At 42.0% G+C, this 14,845-nt stretch overlaps 1 protein-coding gene across 5 annotated transcripts in view; it reads left to right on the top strand.

Moving 5' to 3' along the window:
* The window catches only part of KTN1 (kinectin 1), a 54,074-nt gene that overhangs the window by 18,016 nt on the left and 21,213 nt on the right, over positions 1-14,845 (top strand). For 4 of the 5 annotated variants that reach the window (XM_085315095.1, XM_085315094.1, XM_085315093.1 and 1 more), the window contains exons 12-28: positions 88-156; positions 846-883; positions 1,483-1,573; positions 1,873-1,941; positions 2,668-2,705; positions 2,818-2,908; positions 5,657-5,725; positions 6,799-6,833; positions 6,977-7,067; positions 7,991-8,059; positions 9,220-9,257; positions 9,896-9,986; positions 10,149-10,217; positions 11,857-11,894; positions 12,586-12,676; positions 12,797-12,874; positions 13,789-13,826. In XM_085315095.1, the coding sequence (XP_085171221.1) occupies positions 88-156; positions 846-883; positions 1,483-1,573; positions 1,873-1,941; positions 2,668-2,705; positions 2,818-2,908; positions 5,657-5,725; positions 6,799-6,833; positions 6,977-7,067; positions 7,991-8,059; positions 9,220-9,257; positions 9,896-9,986; positions 10,149-10,217; positions 11,857-11,894; positions 12,586-12,676; positions 12,797-12,874; positions 13,789-13,826 (1,103 nt within the window). The remainder of the gene's footprint in view (positions 1-87; positions 157-845; positions 884-1,482; positions 1,574-1,872; positions 1,942-2,667; positions 2,706-2,817; positions 2,909-5,656; positions 5,726-6,798; positions 6,834-6,976; positions 7,068-7,990; positions 8,060-9,219; positions 9,258-9,895; positions 9,987-10,148; positions 10,218-11,856; positions 11,895-12,585; positions 12,677-12,796; positions 12,875-13,788; positions 13,827-14,845) is intronic. The other variant, XM_085315092.1, reaches the window with a different exon arrangement.

The following is a 14,845-nucleotide window of genomic DNA, read 5'->3' as shown; positions in this document are numbered from 1 at the left end:
TAACTTAATCACAGCTGAGAGCTCATACCGGCAAATATTGACCAGCTRCAGATTTCAGCCTGCTTTTCTTTGTGCTCTTTTTACAAGGAGCTGATCGAGCAGAATGATGCTTTGAACGCTCAGCTTCAGAAGTTTCATTCACAAATGGCAGCCCAGGTACAGCATGTTCTAAGACTTTACTCTTTCTTTTGTGGTCTTGAATTTTGAACTTCCTTTTAAAAGACTTCTTTTAAACTCAAATAYGAGATGTATAATATTGAAGATGAACACTTGTTAGCAGCATCTTTTCTAGTGCTTCTCAATCTGATTTAAAATCTAAGTTTCTCTTCTTTTTTTGGAGGGCAGGGTGCAGGGGGGAAATCCACCTGTGTTTTCCTGTGGTGTTAAATCATTTTTCATTTACAACCAAAAGGTAGAATACAACATCTTAAATGTTTATTTCCCATCACTTTACRTGTGTGGGTATTTAGTCTCATGTTGTTCTTTGGACTTTTTGTAATCTTCCTGTGAACCACCCTATAATGCCTTTCTTTTACATGGCAGAGTTGAGAAAGTGTCTCGTGGTAGCTTCTCTGTAAAGCTGGCTGTTCATTTCGGTGTTGACTACTCTGAAAAGTAAAAATTCTGCCTAATGCCTCTCTCAATTTCTAGGCTGAAGGGGAAGGGGCATCAGTATGTGCTTGTTGTATTCTTTCAATGTTCCTTAGCCAGGAAATACTTGCAAATCGCTTGTGACAGTTTAAAATAACTTTAGACAAATCTTAAAATGCTATTTCTGGCTCCCTGTAGAAGAGGATTCTTTGACTTGCCTTACTTTCAGCAATTTATTTTTTTTCCTCCTGCAGACCTCAGCTTCAGTCCTGGCAGAAGAACTACACAAAGTGTGAGCATTCATTTCCCCTTCTATTTGGGAAGGTGTTACTGGCTTTGAGTGCATACCACCTTTCCTCAGTGTCTCTGTGGTGCGTACGGGAGGGACTTGTGAAAGAAGTGCTGTTGCCCATGCTTTTTAACTCTCCAGTATGAGATGCTCACAAGAGCTGTGGAACTGCTTCCTTTGGATTTCCTTTCCTTGCCTGGCCTYGGAACCGGAGTCCGTTATGTGCAGTTCTGTTTGCACAGAAAGCTGTCTCCTCTCTCTTATTTACCCCTGTCTATATGCAGGGGTAAATGTGCAGGAATGTGCATGACCATGAGAATGTTAGTATTTTGGGCTGTATCACTGTGCCAGGAGACTTCTCCCTTTGGGAGATGGGGTAGTTGTGTTTCAGAGCCAGAGAACATCCCATACATTCTTGGCAAGCAAAGAGCATTTAAAATGGATGGAAAGTCATTTGGACTGAAAGAGTACTGTCAGTAGGAGTGCGAGTAGTGAGCCGGATTTGAGGGCTGGCGTGTATTTCATGTTTAGCCTGGTGCTTCACATATAAACTTCACCCAAGACATCTTGGTATTGATAGTCATCTTTTTTCATTTGTACAGGATTGCAGAAAAGGACAAACAGATAAAGCAGATGGAGGACTCATTAAGCAAYGAACATGCCAGTTTAACCACCAAGGAGGAAGAGCTCAAGGTATAATGAAAGCCGGCTGATACAGTGACAGGCACATCATATGTGCATTGTAAAATGCATCCTGAAAGGCTGCTGTCTTTGCATCCAGAACCAGCTCCTTTGGCTATAAGTCTGACTTGGCTCTTCTAGGCAAGATCCGTGCTTGATGCTGGAAAGYGGGTGACAAGAAAGCTTGAGGCTTTTCCTTGCTTTTAGCACTAGACTCTTGTAAAGGATGACCTGAAATACTTCGCACTGAAAAATGGACTTACTTGAAATACTGACTCTACAAAATACAAGTATTTGTCTTCTTCCTTCAGGTCTTACAAAGTATGAACTTATCTCTGAAATCGGAAGTACAGAAGTTGCAGGCTCTCACAAATGAACAGGTAAAAAGATTGTGTTTTATTTATTGAAGATTTCATTGTACTCCTCGCCCCCCACCCCTGTTCATAAACACAAGGGCAGGTCCATTGGTTTCGGTCAGCTATGTTTAAGCCCTTTAAAGGTGTGAGGCTGCAGAACCAGACTATAATATGTGATTCCACAGAATTTACAGCTGGACTGAGGCCTATTTCTTACCTTCTCCACTAGCTGACTTGGTTAGCCAGTAAGAAACAGATTTACTGAAGCAAACTGCTTGTTAGTTGGGCTTTTTTGGTAGACTCATTTAGATTTGCAGGCGTGCAAAATGCAAGACACTTCACAGGAGCAAACACAACTGTGATTGAATATGCAGTCCTGGCAGTTGCATACAGGGTCATAGCCATCCCTCAAAAATCCCCTCTGACATAGATATATTTTTATAACAAAGTGCAGTTACTCTGTTGCAGCTATATGGCCTGCATGTTACAGAAGTGGAAATACTGCATTTAAAGAAATTCCTGGTCATCAAACACATCTCTACAAGCCCCCTCCATGCTGATTAGTTTCTTGGCTGGTATACACTGGTGTTTTACAAGTGTGTAAAGACAAGCTTACTCCTTTCACTCTTGCTAGTGAGTCATGTGCTGAGAGACCGAATGACTTGTTCTAGCTTTTTAATATTGTGGAATGAAAGGTTGATTGAATCACGTGATTTGTCCTAAGTCTATGTTAATCCTYTTTATATCTAGGCTGCTGCTGCACATGAGCTAGAAAGGATGCAGAAAAGGTAAATAGCTTTGACATTTCATAAACAACTTCTACTGATATTCTTCAGAATTGATGCTTTTTGTGAGATTTGAAGGAGAATGTGTGTATTTAACTGTTCTGCTCTGTCTCAGCATTCACATGAAAGATGACAAAATAAGAACTCTTGAAGAGCAGCTTCGAGAAGAACTTGCTCAGATTTCAAACACAAAAGAAGAATTTAAGGTGAGATATGCAATGKCTATCCTCGTGCTTATTTACAGTAAGTTTTCTAGACTTTTGTGGTTGGCGAGCAGTTCATAGAATTGAACAGTGATTTGTGAAATAGAACTGGCTTCCAGATGTTAGGTTGTATTTCAGTATTCTGTTCACAGGGCAAGAACAATGTGGGATGTCACAGGAGTAGGAACAGACTGCAGCTGAATGTGATAACACAAGTCAAATGTAGTGTCTACAGCTGTGAAGACTGCAGTCTCTGAAACCTGGAAGAAGAGGTTGTTCAGTAAAAGCTATTGTAGTTTTTCTGCATTCCTCTTTGTAATGTAACTTCCAAGGCCTTGATAAGAGCTGCTGTTGCTTGGCTTATGCTGTCAGGTCTCAGTCTTTTATTTTGTCAAGATAGGTGTAGAAATGCTTGCTTTTCTCCTGCCGTCATCCAAATTGTTGCTTCTAAAGCAGCAGYTAAATTGCTGAAGCTTTTAGTTCTGACACTTGGATTCTGCATGGCAGAGCTGGTATTTGTTTCTAAATAGCACGCTCAGAGTGACATAACCCTTCCTTTGGCTCTGCCACCCAAACCTTTAGCAGTTAGAAGTGGAGACCTACTTCCAAAGAAAGGTGTTACCTCTATCTTAACTCTTTTAAAGCCCATGTTAGGCAGTGCTGCTTTTGTGATGTTTCTGATGAAAGGTTACTCAGTCTGAACCCCCTAGTGTCAAGCTGGTGGGTTTGCTAGTGAGGAACGAAGAAGGTAGATGGTAGGTACCTGCAAGGGCAGAGTCAACACGGCTTTTGTAGAGGAGATCATGCCTCATGAGTTTTGTGGAGCTCTTTGAAGGTGTTCAGAAGCAGATGAGAAACTTAAATCAAGTGCTGTAGTTGCACTTTCAGAAAGCTTTTATGAGGGTCGCTTGCAAGGGCCTTTAGTTTCCTCTAAGCTGTCATAGAAGGAGCACAGGACTTTAAATGGTCAGTTTTCCTAAAGAAGATGTCAGCTAAACCTTCAGTGAGGCATGTGCAGGGTAACGTCCATAAATGATCTGGAAAGGGGAGTGGGAAAAGGTGTGAGGTTTATTGGTGGTACACTTCAGTGCCTTGAATAAGCTAACAACTTAATCRCAGGGTTTTCAAGGTGGAGTGTGTTAAACTGGCAGGCAAAGCATCGAAAAATGAATATGAGGAGGAACAATCTGAAATTTCCTAAGAGTGGTGGTCTGTGTAGTAGCTGTTACCTGGGGAAAAAGACCTCAGAGCTATTGTGGATGGTTAAATATTGAAATCAACTYGATGTTCAGTAATGACTAAAAATCAGCTGGAGGCAATCCTACGAGTTCAGTTCCCTATTCACTTCCTATGAACACAGATCATCATTGTAGTGATGCTGTGGAAATTCATCGTATACTCACAGCTTGAATGCTGCAAGCACTTTTAGTCTCTTCCTCCTCCTGTCTTTGATCCCAAACATAAGTCAGTCCAGCTCTGTGCTGAGTGCTTCCACCTGAGCAAGTGTTTCTTTCTTTCCATACATATGAAAGAGGGGGAAAAACAGATTGAGAACAGATTGATTCCTTTAATCCTCTCCCTTGCTACTCCTTCCTGCTTGTATTGTTGGGCTCTGGGGCGGCAGCATAGATCGTATGTTCTGCTTCTTACTTTCATAAACCATCTAGCAGTTCTTCAAAAAGATTTTGTAAAATAGAAAGCAATGCTAGAGAGGATTTAAAGTACGTGCGAGGAACCTAATTTGCCAGAAAGGCAACAAGAGGAATTTTCCCAATTTCTCCCCTCTCCAAAATGAGGAGGTGATCAAATATGTCTAAAGGGATCTAAAAGTTTTGAAACTAACAGTTGCCAATCCAACCTCTGTTTAGTCCCCTTTCTTGAGAGAGGGTTTTATCGCAAGGTAAATTCATCCTTTGCAAGCAGCTGTTCCAGAGTCTGCAGGAATGTCCCTGATGTGAGTGCTGACCTGTGAGTACAGCCATTAATATTAATATTAGCTGTTTTGTGTACTGGAGGCTGCTTTTCCCCCTGGCACCCTAGCACCTTCTGCAGTCACAACTGGTGCTGTGAGGTGGTGGTAGTTGAACGGTATCAGCGGGCTTAACAGCAAAAGCAGTGCTGTGTTCACTGGAAACTCCCTTTCCCAGGAGCACCACCGGCGTGCCTAACGAGGCAGCCTGCCTGTTGAAGTGCTGCTTCATCCGTTGTGCTCCAAGTCAGTGGAGGCAAGAGCTGTGACGTGGCCTTTTGTCACCTTGAGCTGCCTCTGTGGCCCTAGGTGGGCTGCACAGTGCAGGAGGCTGTAAAAACCTCTCTGYTGAAGTGCTGGTTTCTTGCTGTGTGTCATAGATGTTAAGGCAGCTGAAAAGTATTAGCGAAGGGATGCCAGATCCTTTCCTTCGCCAGACGAGTGTTTTGTAAAAGGCAGCTCTCAAATCTTGAAATGATGCTGATGGTGCTTTAGGAGGAGAATGTGGTTTCACTTGCATCTTCTGCCTGGTACTGTCTGATCCTCTGCCAGGGCGTGAAGATGATAACAGTTGAATTTTTTGTGGGAACATAAGGACAAGGGTATTAATACTGAAAAGAAAAAAAAAAAAAAAAAAAAAAAAAAAAGGACTCTCTGTAGTCTTGCAGTGTCTGTTCACAGTAACAATTTCTCTGCCATTTAATTACCTAGTTGCTGTTATGGAGAATGCTGTAATTGGAGTGTGCAGTTCTGAATTGATACTACGTTTAATTTCCTTCCAGGTTCTCAAGGATCAAAACAGAACTTTGCAAGCTGAAGTTCAGAAGCTGCAGTCTGTCTTGTCTGAGCAGGTACAGCCAGTGTTTGCTGAGATCTTATACAATATCTTACGGTGATGTGGGTGGGGGGTTTTCTTCCCCCTGCTGCTCCCCTACSCTCCCTCCCTTAAGTATTTTTTCTTAAGCCAGCCATAGGATGAGCTACTTGAAAAACTGATGTGCAGAGCTCATGCATTTTAGGACATTTTCTCTTCCATGGAAGATGGAGGGTCTGAGCAGTTGTRGCTGCTTTCTGGACTTGGTCAGGACTGTTCAAACTAAATGTGAAATCCCCCACAAAGACAAATGCTGGGTTATTAAGGCCAGGAACTTCTTTCTGGGATCTCTTCTAGTTTTTGAACGCTTCCATGTTTTTCCTTGTGGCACACTTGCTGCAACGAGTCTGACTGGTACTCACCCAGGATGTTACAGGTCCACAGCTGTGCTGTGCTGTTCTGCCCCATCTCCCTTGCAAGTGTTGCCTGGGACAACTTTGAACACCCTTAAATTCACACTACTTTGGGATGAGAAAACTTTGTGGAGCACTGGAGAGGAAGGGGGGGGGGGAGGCAGCTTGCCAGACATAGAAAATTGTTTCGTTTTCAGTCTTGTGCTGGTACCTGCCAGTGAGCAGCTCCCTTTCTGGAGTGGCTCCCTTTCTTCTGATGGATAACCAGATCTGCAGTCTTATTCCCCTGGGCCTGGCATATCTGACATCCTSTCTGAAACAGTAAATGCTCAAAGGAGGCAGACTTTTCAGTTCTTGAGCTGGCTGCTAGGGATTAGATGCTGCACAGTGCTCRGCATTCTTGCTACTGCCGAGGATCRTGGAGATTGTGTCCCACAGCAACTCCAGCAGTCCATCAGTGCAAAATCTTAAAGGCATTTGGGCTGGATCTGTAGCTCTCCTGAGGGATTTGCGTTTTACAAGATCCGTATTAGAGACATGCTATGAGAATATTTTTTTTCCCTATTCTGTTTTCCCTTCTGGAGTAGTGTAGTTAAGTAACTAAACTTCTGGGGAAGATGATGTTATCTGTTCCTTCCTGTTAAAATCTCAAACCAGTATTGATTCAGTTAATGATCAATTTATGTATTTTTAATAGGCAAACAAAGATGTGTTAGAGCAGATGGAAAGAAGGTAAGAAWTTTTTCTTCTGAATCAGAGGCTAAAATAGAGACCTGACTTGGGCAGCAATTTTACTGTTGATAGCTGAAATGCCTTCAAAGGTTAATTCTGTTTTTATTTATTTTTTTTTGTTATACTTGCCTTTGATTCCTCAGCGTGAGAGAGAAGGATGATAAAATCAAAATGGTTGAAGAGCTACTTGAGGCAGGACTCATACAGGTGGCTAATAAAGAGGAGGAGCTGAAGGTAAAACCTATGTCATATTTTTTTATGGGGAAAAAGAGATTAAGTGCTCTTGTGCAAAGTGTATCTTTGGGGCTCGTAGTGCAATCTGAAGTCATTCTCTTTGAATAGGAAAATTCATGTCCTGGACATGAGGTTAAAAACATTTCAGTAACACAGACAAAGTGTAAGCATTAATGGTGAACAGTTGGTGCTTCTCTCTGCTTAATCTAGAGAAGATATTACTAGGATTTTTACCTGGTTTCTCTTGAAATAAAGCTAATGCATCTCCAGAACCATATATATGGTCTAATTTGGAATAAACCTCTCTTTAGAAAAGGTGGTTGTGTATGGGGCAGTGTGGGGCTTTTGCATCTTCCTGCTTGGTTGGTGTTCTGAACTGTGAACTGAAATATAAATGGATGACACTTCTGGACTGATGAAGATGTTTTTCTCTTGTGCTATTTGAAGCYAGCAACGAGAAATCTGAAAAACTAGTGACAAAAATCCATCTGCTTTTATCCAAGTTTTGCTAGAAARCTGTGTCCCATCTAACTGGATGTAGCCAAGGCAAAGTGCTCTTTACCTAATGTCCCTATGTGCAAGGTGGGGAGAAGTTGTACGCTAGGAAAATGCCAGGAAATGCAGCAGCGTGGATGCTAGAGAGCTGGAGATGTGAGCAGATCAGCCTGATGCTTCTCAGTATTTCAGCACCTAAAGGTTCAAGTCCACTTTGAGGTGTCTGCAGGGATTGTCAGAGCTCTCTTCCGTTAGAGTAACTGTTCTGTTGAATAATTTGGCTTCAGCTGCTGCTGAAGGTGTTTATTTCCAGGCTTTTGAATAGTTTTTCACTTGTTCTAAGGGAAATGATTTTTCCATCAAGTTTAACACTTCTTCCCCCACGCCCATAAATGAGTCTTTCATTACCTGTCTGTCTGTTTTCAAAGGCACTGCGAACAGAAAATTCATCCTTGAGAAAAGAACTTCAAAGTCTGCAAATTCAGCAATCAGAGCAGGTAGTACTTTTCATCTAAAACTTTTATTGCACCTAAACTACATCTAAAAGAATTTTGCTGCCATTGCAAAAGTCAAGGGAAAAAGGTGAAGATGTCTTTGAAGCCTGTTGGCAAAGCATGCTGTTTTTCTTTTGGTGTTGGTCTAGAAGCTGCTACTTCAGTCAAATACTTCCTTAGCATAACTGTCAAATGCTGTGGATCTAAAGGTCTCAGTTCAGCTGAGAGTCTGGGTTGATTTTCAGTCTGCTACATGAAATGGCTGTGACTTGCCTTCTTGCAGAAGTAACAAGCATGGCTAGTACTCAGCTGATGCAACGTCAGCTTTCTWTGCATCCTTGAGCTTTCTGAAGTTAATTCATATCCATGCAGGTGGGATTTGCCCACCTTGTATGTATGTCTGTTTGCAGTGACACTATCACAGTATTATTGTTTGACGTGCGTTCTGTGTCTGTTTAAAAAGTGCCTTCTGTGACGCCCAGCTCTGCTTGGACAGCTCAGGAGAGCACTTAGTTGCTAGAAAATCTTCTATGGGAGAGAAGAACCTGTATAGATATATGTTGTTAGAATGATTGTGGAGAAGTGTGCAACGCCCATCACAATGTCTTTATAGCCCRTTCAAAAAGGGGRGAGAGGGGAAGAAACAGCTGCACTGGCCATAGTTGGTTCATAGTTCAAGAACTTCAGTTCACTTTTTCTCAGAGATTAAGTAACAACCCCTAAGGTTGTGATGACTTGACTGTATATTTACTCTTGGTCTGTGACCTGCAGAATGGATTCATTTTCAGAAGCTTGAACTCTGATCTGGCACTTGTTTGTAGTGGTCTGCTTATAACWTACARGMMKKCYTGTAWGTTAAAACTTTCAAGCCTGGTGTGTGATTRAATCTAGTTGATTGAATGCTGGCCTTGAACCTCAGCCTCTTCTGGTAAAAATGGCATGGATTTTTGTTTGTTTTCCTGTAATTTGCTGCAGGCTCATTGCTATTGGTTTGCCAGGAAACATTAGCTAGTTTTGTATAAACTGCCAGATAGGTAAAATCTTGGGGCTGTTACACAGACTTTACCCACTGCCAAAGAACCTGAGCTCTCTGTTACTTAACACTTTTAAGTTGTTTGTGTTGCTATCTTCTGTTTTTGTAAGTTAAAATTTCTTTTGTACAGGTTTCTTTCCAATCACTGGTGGAAGAACTCCAGAAAGTGTAAGCTACTGCACCAATTTAATTTCTAGTTGTTACTTCTGCTTGTCTTTATTCCATGCCTATGGGCGTTTTGCTTCCCGGAAATGACTTATGATTTGTTTTTTTAACTAGATGAAGTGTGTGTGTGTGGCAGGAAGTCAGCTCTTTGGAAATGTATCAAATCAGATCAATACCTTCTGAAAATCCAATGTTTTTTCTGCTAAGCTATTAACTTTATAAGCCCAAGTTTTGACTAGACGAGGAATCAGACTGAACTATCAGATAAATGTTTTTCTTCAGTAGGCACTGCAATAGTAGTGAGCTTGTTTACTGTATTTCTGTATGTGTAGATCTCAGATTAATAATCCATATTTTGCTGGAATGTCCAGTGAAGGCTGCAGTTAGGTGCATATCATTCCAGGGATCACAGATGCTATTTTTTTGGTCTTAAAATATAAATTCAGTTATCCGCATAGCGTATTTCTCTTGCTTTTTGCATCTGGTTTTGGAATCAGTGAGTGATAGTACCTACAGTAATTGGAGTCTCACTGTGTTTCCCAGAGGAACCTGCTGGTGATAGTAGAACCAAAGCTAGCATATTAACTCTTAAATAGCACAGTTATTCAGCCAACTAATGAAGTTCCTCTGCTCTTATTAAGAATCCATGAGAAGGATGGCAAAATAAAATCAGTGGAAGAACTCCTGCAAGCTGAAATCCTTAAAGTTGCAAGCAAGGAGAAAAGTGTTCAGGTACTCATCGGAGCAATACCTTGTTTCCTTTCTGTGTCTACGCCATTGACTACCATTTATTTGTTACTGCACTGCATTCTATAATAACAAATTTGTAGCATCCATTTTTGTGGTGTTTTTGTGTTTCCATTGTCCAATCCTGTCTGTTTTGTCATTGAAAAGGCTTTGACACAGGAAATAGAGGCTCTGAAAGAAGAAGTAGGAAATTCCCAGCTTGAGATGGAAAAACAGGTAAAATTACTTAGTGCCAGAAGTGTGAAACAGCCTTGCCTTAGATGTGCTGCTCATTCATTTCTGTTCTAGTATGTTTTCTTTCACTGGTGAATGTCCTTGGATAGGGGAACTTTTTAATGATACAGCTACACTGTACTTGGATATAAAACTGTAAATATGTAGCACAATTATTCCGGTCCTTCAGAGACTCCCTTYCACTGGATTCCCAAGTTTGGGACTCTTAGTTTGAAAGATTTGGCAAGAATTGCTATCRCTTAAAGCTCTGTAGCGTTGGCCCTGGCTGGGCAGCTTGTGTAGTGCCCTGTAGTAGGCATGGAAAGCTTGGGACATCCAGTGGGGCTGGCACCTTCGAGCTCTCACATGCTCAAGGTGCTTCTCCTTTTGGTGTTTCTCTGCTAGAACAGCACTACTGGCTCAAATTGCATTTGCTTTCTGGGTAAACTTAAGACCATTCGCTTTCCCACGTCCAAAAAAAAGCCTGTCTTGGCAGAGTGAGGTTTTACCCTAGCTGTCAGGAATGCAGAAGCAGAGGAGCGTTGGGTTTTGCAGCGTGCCTGCTGTCTAACATCTGAAACGGTGCGAACCCACATTTCCTCAGGGAGTCTGCTGTGCAGGCAGCTTAATCCCCTGTGCTGCCGGGAAGCTTGCTTGCTTGTTTGTGTGTTGGTGGTTCTTTTCCTTTTTTTTTTTCTTTTTTTTTTTTTTTTTTTTTTTTTTTTTTTTTTTTTTTTTTTTTTTTTAGTTACATTCTAACATGCCACTGACTTTCTTCTCTCCTTAGTGTTAAAGCTTTTGTCCCTTTTTGGCAAAGCTTAAGAGGATATGTTTCTGTCCTGGGTTTTTCCTCTAAAGCAGATTCCCAGGAACTGGAGGAACTAATATTTTATTTTCCTTCCCTGGAACTTGCACAGAGCTCGCAGCAAAATGTAGTTTGGAGTTGCAGTCTCTAGAAAACTGCATTTGGGAGACACTTGCTCCAGAGGTGGTACGCATGCATTCTTTGGTCTTCTGCAAGCGAACTAGAGGTTATGGGGAAAGTCTGAAGTTCCTGCCATGCTGTGGAGCAAGAGTAAACTAACCAAGCTGTTTTGGACAGCCAGTATCTGCACTGTTGAAATCTGTTATAATAGCAGCTATTTAGTCTGTGGCTTCTRTCAGGCTTTTATAGAGAATTCAAAGAAAATGTAGCCCTTTAGGTATTTGTCTCATTTGTGTTCCTCATTAACAAGGAGCACTGCCATTGCAGAGAGAGCATCTAAAGTTTTTCCTTGTGCAAGGGCTGGAGATGATTTCTCTGATTTGAGCTCCGTTTGGCTAGTGAGGTGGATATCATCAGTCTCTGCTTTTCTCTTCACCGCTTGTATTGGAGTGGTGCTCTGGTGGGTCTGCTCGTTTGCCTGTTTGTGTTYTTTTCCTTCCTGAGGGGAAGAAATTTTTTAAATGGGGAGAGGGTAAACAGTGGAGATGTGTTTCTTCATAATTTATATTCCCTCAAAAAATGTGTGTATGCTCACACTGCTGTAGCGAGTAGTGGCTATTGTAATAATCTCCAATTGCCTTTTTCTCTATTTTTTCCATAAAGCAGTTCTTAGCATTGATATGGGTATTGAACTGAAGTACTGCTTGTTTTCTTTAGGTGTCAATCGCTTCACAAGTCAAAGAGCTTCAAACACTGTAAGTATAGTTGTTAAAATGTCTGATTTACCCTGTGGACCCCTCACTGCCCTACTCCCACTCTTTTTAGGTTAAAGTGTTCCTACCTGATGTCTCTAGTTTGCATGAAGTTAGCCAAGTTGTTAACAGTTTTCCTAGTGGACATACTCCTTATTTCAAACACCGTCACCCCGCTGGTCCTGTCTTTTGAGACAGCAAACAAGGTTAAGTGCTATGTGGCTGCAAGGGCCCCAATCAACCTATAAAGGATTAAATTCACCTTGGGRTGGAAACATGTAGGCAAGGCGCTGTGGGAAGATCACTTTGTAATGTAGCTGGGTAGGTAAGTGAGAATGAGTCACCRTGGTTGTCAGTCCCTCACTGTCCCCGCATGAGAAAGGGAGAAGAAATATTTTTAGCTGAGGAGAGCACACGCGTATTGAATTGTTGCAGTACGTGTCGGAGCAGAATTTGGCTGCGTTCATTTAATGAGCAGTATCATTGATTGATTAAGGGATTCTTTCAGGCTCCTGCTAACCCAGATTGAAGTGGGAGTGTTCACACATTGATTTTTAGCAGGTGAATTGTGGTTGTGCCTTTGATCACACAGGCTGCTTTTGTTTGTTACATGCGCCAAAGCGTAGGGTTTGTTGTTTTCAAATGGGTAAGAGTGAGGCTTATTCTGGGTGTCTATGTCTATATAATGGTACAGGTTGAAGGGGAAGGAAAAGCAAGTAAAAACCATGGAGGCCTTATTGGAAGAGAAGGAGAAAGAGATTGTCAAGAAAGGAGAATGGCTGCAGGTAAACTTCCTTGCTATTCTAAAGGGAAACATAAGTTCTGTTGCAGTATTTCTGAATGCAGAAAGGTTACACTTACACTTCTAAACTCTCTCTCTCTCTCTCTCTCTCTTTAATCCAAAGGGTCAGCAAGATACAATTGCACAATTGACCAGTAAAGTTCAGGAGTTAGAACAACAGAACCTGCAACAGCTCCAACAGGTATGGCCTGCAAAGCAGATGTGAGTCGGAAACAGGGCTGCTTAGTTGAACTGGAAGGTGKTGTTTGCTTATCCCCAAAGGTATCCTCTCAAAGGATTTGCATTGGTTTCAACCTGCAGAGCAGTTTTTAAATCCTGCTTGACTAGACTGATAGTCTACAGTCCATAGAGCCCATTAGTTCAACTGTCTTTATCCAAAACATGTTATGCAGAGAAGCTCTGAGAGCTTTTCTTTAACCTGGATGATGCTGTCGTTGGTGAGTGGCTTCAGTGGCTTGAAAACTTTGAAGCTCAGAGACTGAATCATGATTGTGTCCTGCGTACCTTCATGCCAGGCTGCAGCAGTGTCCCTGTAGGACTATGGACCCTGAGGGACCTCCTGCTGGTCTTGAATAAAACCACTTCCCTGTGCATGGTCAGGCTGTTGCTATGATTCCTTCCTGCCTTGACTTATTGAAGTGGCAACTGCATGGAATATTTTGGCTCTGGATTTTCTGTGCTGGTCTTGAAAACAAGCAGCTGGACATCCTTGCAGTTGGTTGTTACTTTATAGAGGAATTTTTCCTATCAGGTGGTATCTTTAGCTCACGTTGGAAYTTTCTTAATGAAAGAGGGGAGAAGCAGAGTTGCATTCTTACTTTGAGTGGATGTCTAGAGAGGTATTTGTCCCAGGGGAAAGGTGGGAGGGAGAGAAACTGGCTAGCATGAGGTTTAGGACACACAGTGTAAGTCACATATCAAAAACCATCCTGTGTTCAGATATTTTTAGAACAGTGTGGAATTTTGTGATGCAAAACTTCTGATATTTCCTTGGAAAATCATATTTCAACCTTTGTGGGGTCTCTGATCGTGCAAAGAGTTGTTAATTTGACAGCTTTACTGTGCCATCAAGTGTGACTGGGAATTCTTTGTCAGGTACCTTCTGCATCCCAAGTCCAGGACCTGGAGAGCCTGTGAGTATGCTTAGCTGCGGTTTCTCAAGTGTCTGCTGATAACACGCATTCAGTGCTGATGTTTTATTTAAATTTCAATTGGAATGTATGACTTGATTTCAAGAATTTTATGGGCTTTGCTAAAGTAAACTGTTAGCGCTGATGGACGTGTACCAGCCAGTGTGTCTGCTGCTGTGTGTAATTGCAGTCTGGCGCTTGCCTGCCTAGTAGTGTTCRTACGCTCTGCGAGAGGAAACAATCGCTCAGGGCTTCACTAACTAGTGAAATTGCTGCTACTTGTGTTTGGTGATACTTCCTCCTTCTGTTCAGCATGTTTCAGAGTGTGGGTTTGCGTGCCCAGGCATATACAGCATGCTGGAGTCAGTAAAGCAATGAACAGATATAACTTGCTATTTTTAGTCTGTGAGATGCAATAGCCGGTTCTCCAGCTCCTGTTTTGAGAAGAAGTGTTGCCATGCTTTCCTCTGATTTTTGACTCTGCTCTATTTGGTCATTTGGCTGCCCTAAATCARAAAAAGGTGTATTTGATTGTGCCAAAAAGGGCTCCGTTTTCAATATAGCTATTGTAACGTGCTGCCTGCCCAACAGGGCTCCTGTTTAGCCAGTATGTGATACCTCGAGTTAGACTCACCTTTGGGAGGTTGTGTCCCTGGCACATACTTCAGGCCAAGGTGGTTTGGAGCATTTGCTCAGGAGACCGAATGCTCATTGCCCACTTCTGCTCTGGATGCTGCTGAGTTCATTCATGCCTAAAGGCTTTTGCTAACCGAGACATGAAATGAGTAGCTTGCTTCAGGCCGGTTCTTAGCAGGTAAGTGTTTGCAATACGTGTTCCTGCAGCTGATGTATATTTTTATTAGCTTTCTTGGTTTAGAGCCATAGTGTGGTGGCTTTTTTYCCAATGTATGTGCTCTCCATGTGGCTGATTATTGTATATAGCATGGAAACTTCAACTGCTTGCTGCTGCTGAAAACTCTGTGCCGGCTAAAGCATCTGTTCCTCTTTTCGGCATCAATTCT

This window comes from Rhea americana, unplaced genomic scaffold (assembly GCF_003343005.1).
Source record: "Rhea americana isolate MKP2758 unplaced genomic scaffold, rheAme1 scaffold_42, whole genome shotgun sequence".
Lineage (NCBI taxonomy): Eukaryota > Metazoa > Chordata > Aves > Rheiformes > Rheidae > Rhea > Rhea americana.
The sequence above is the reverse complement of the archived record's forward strand: the minus strand, read 5'-3'. Positions and strand labels throughout refer to the sequence as shown.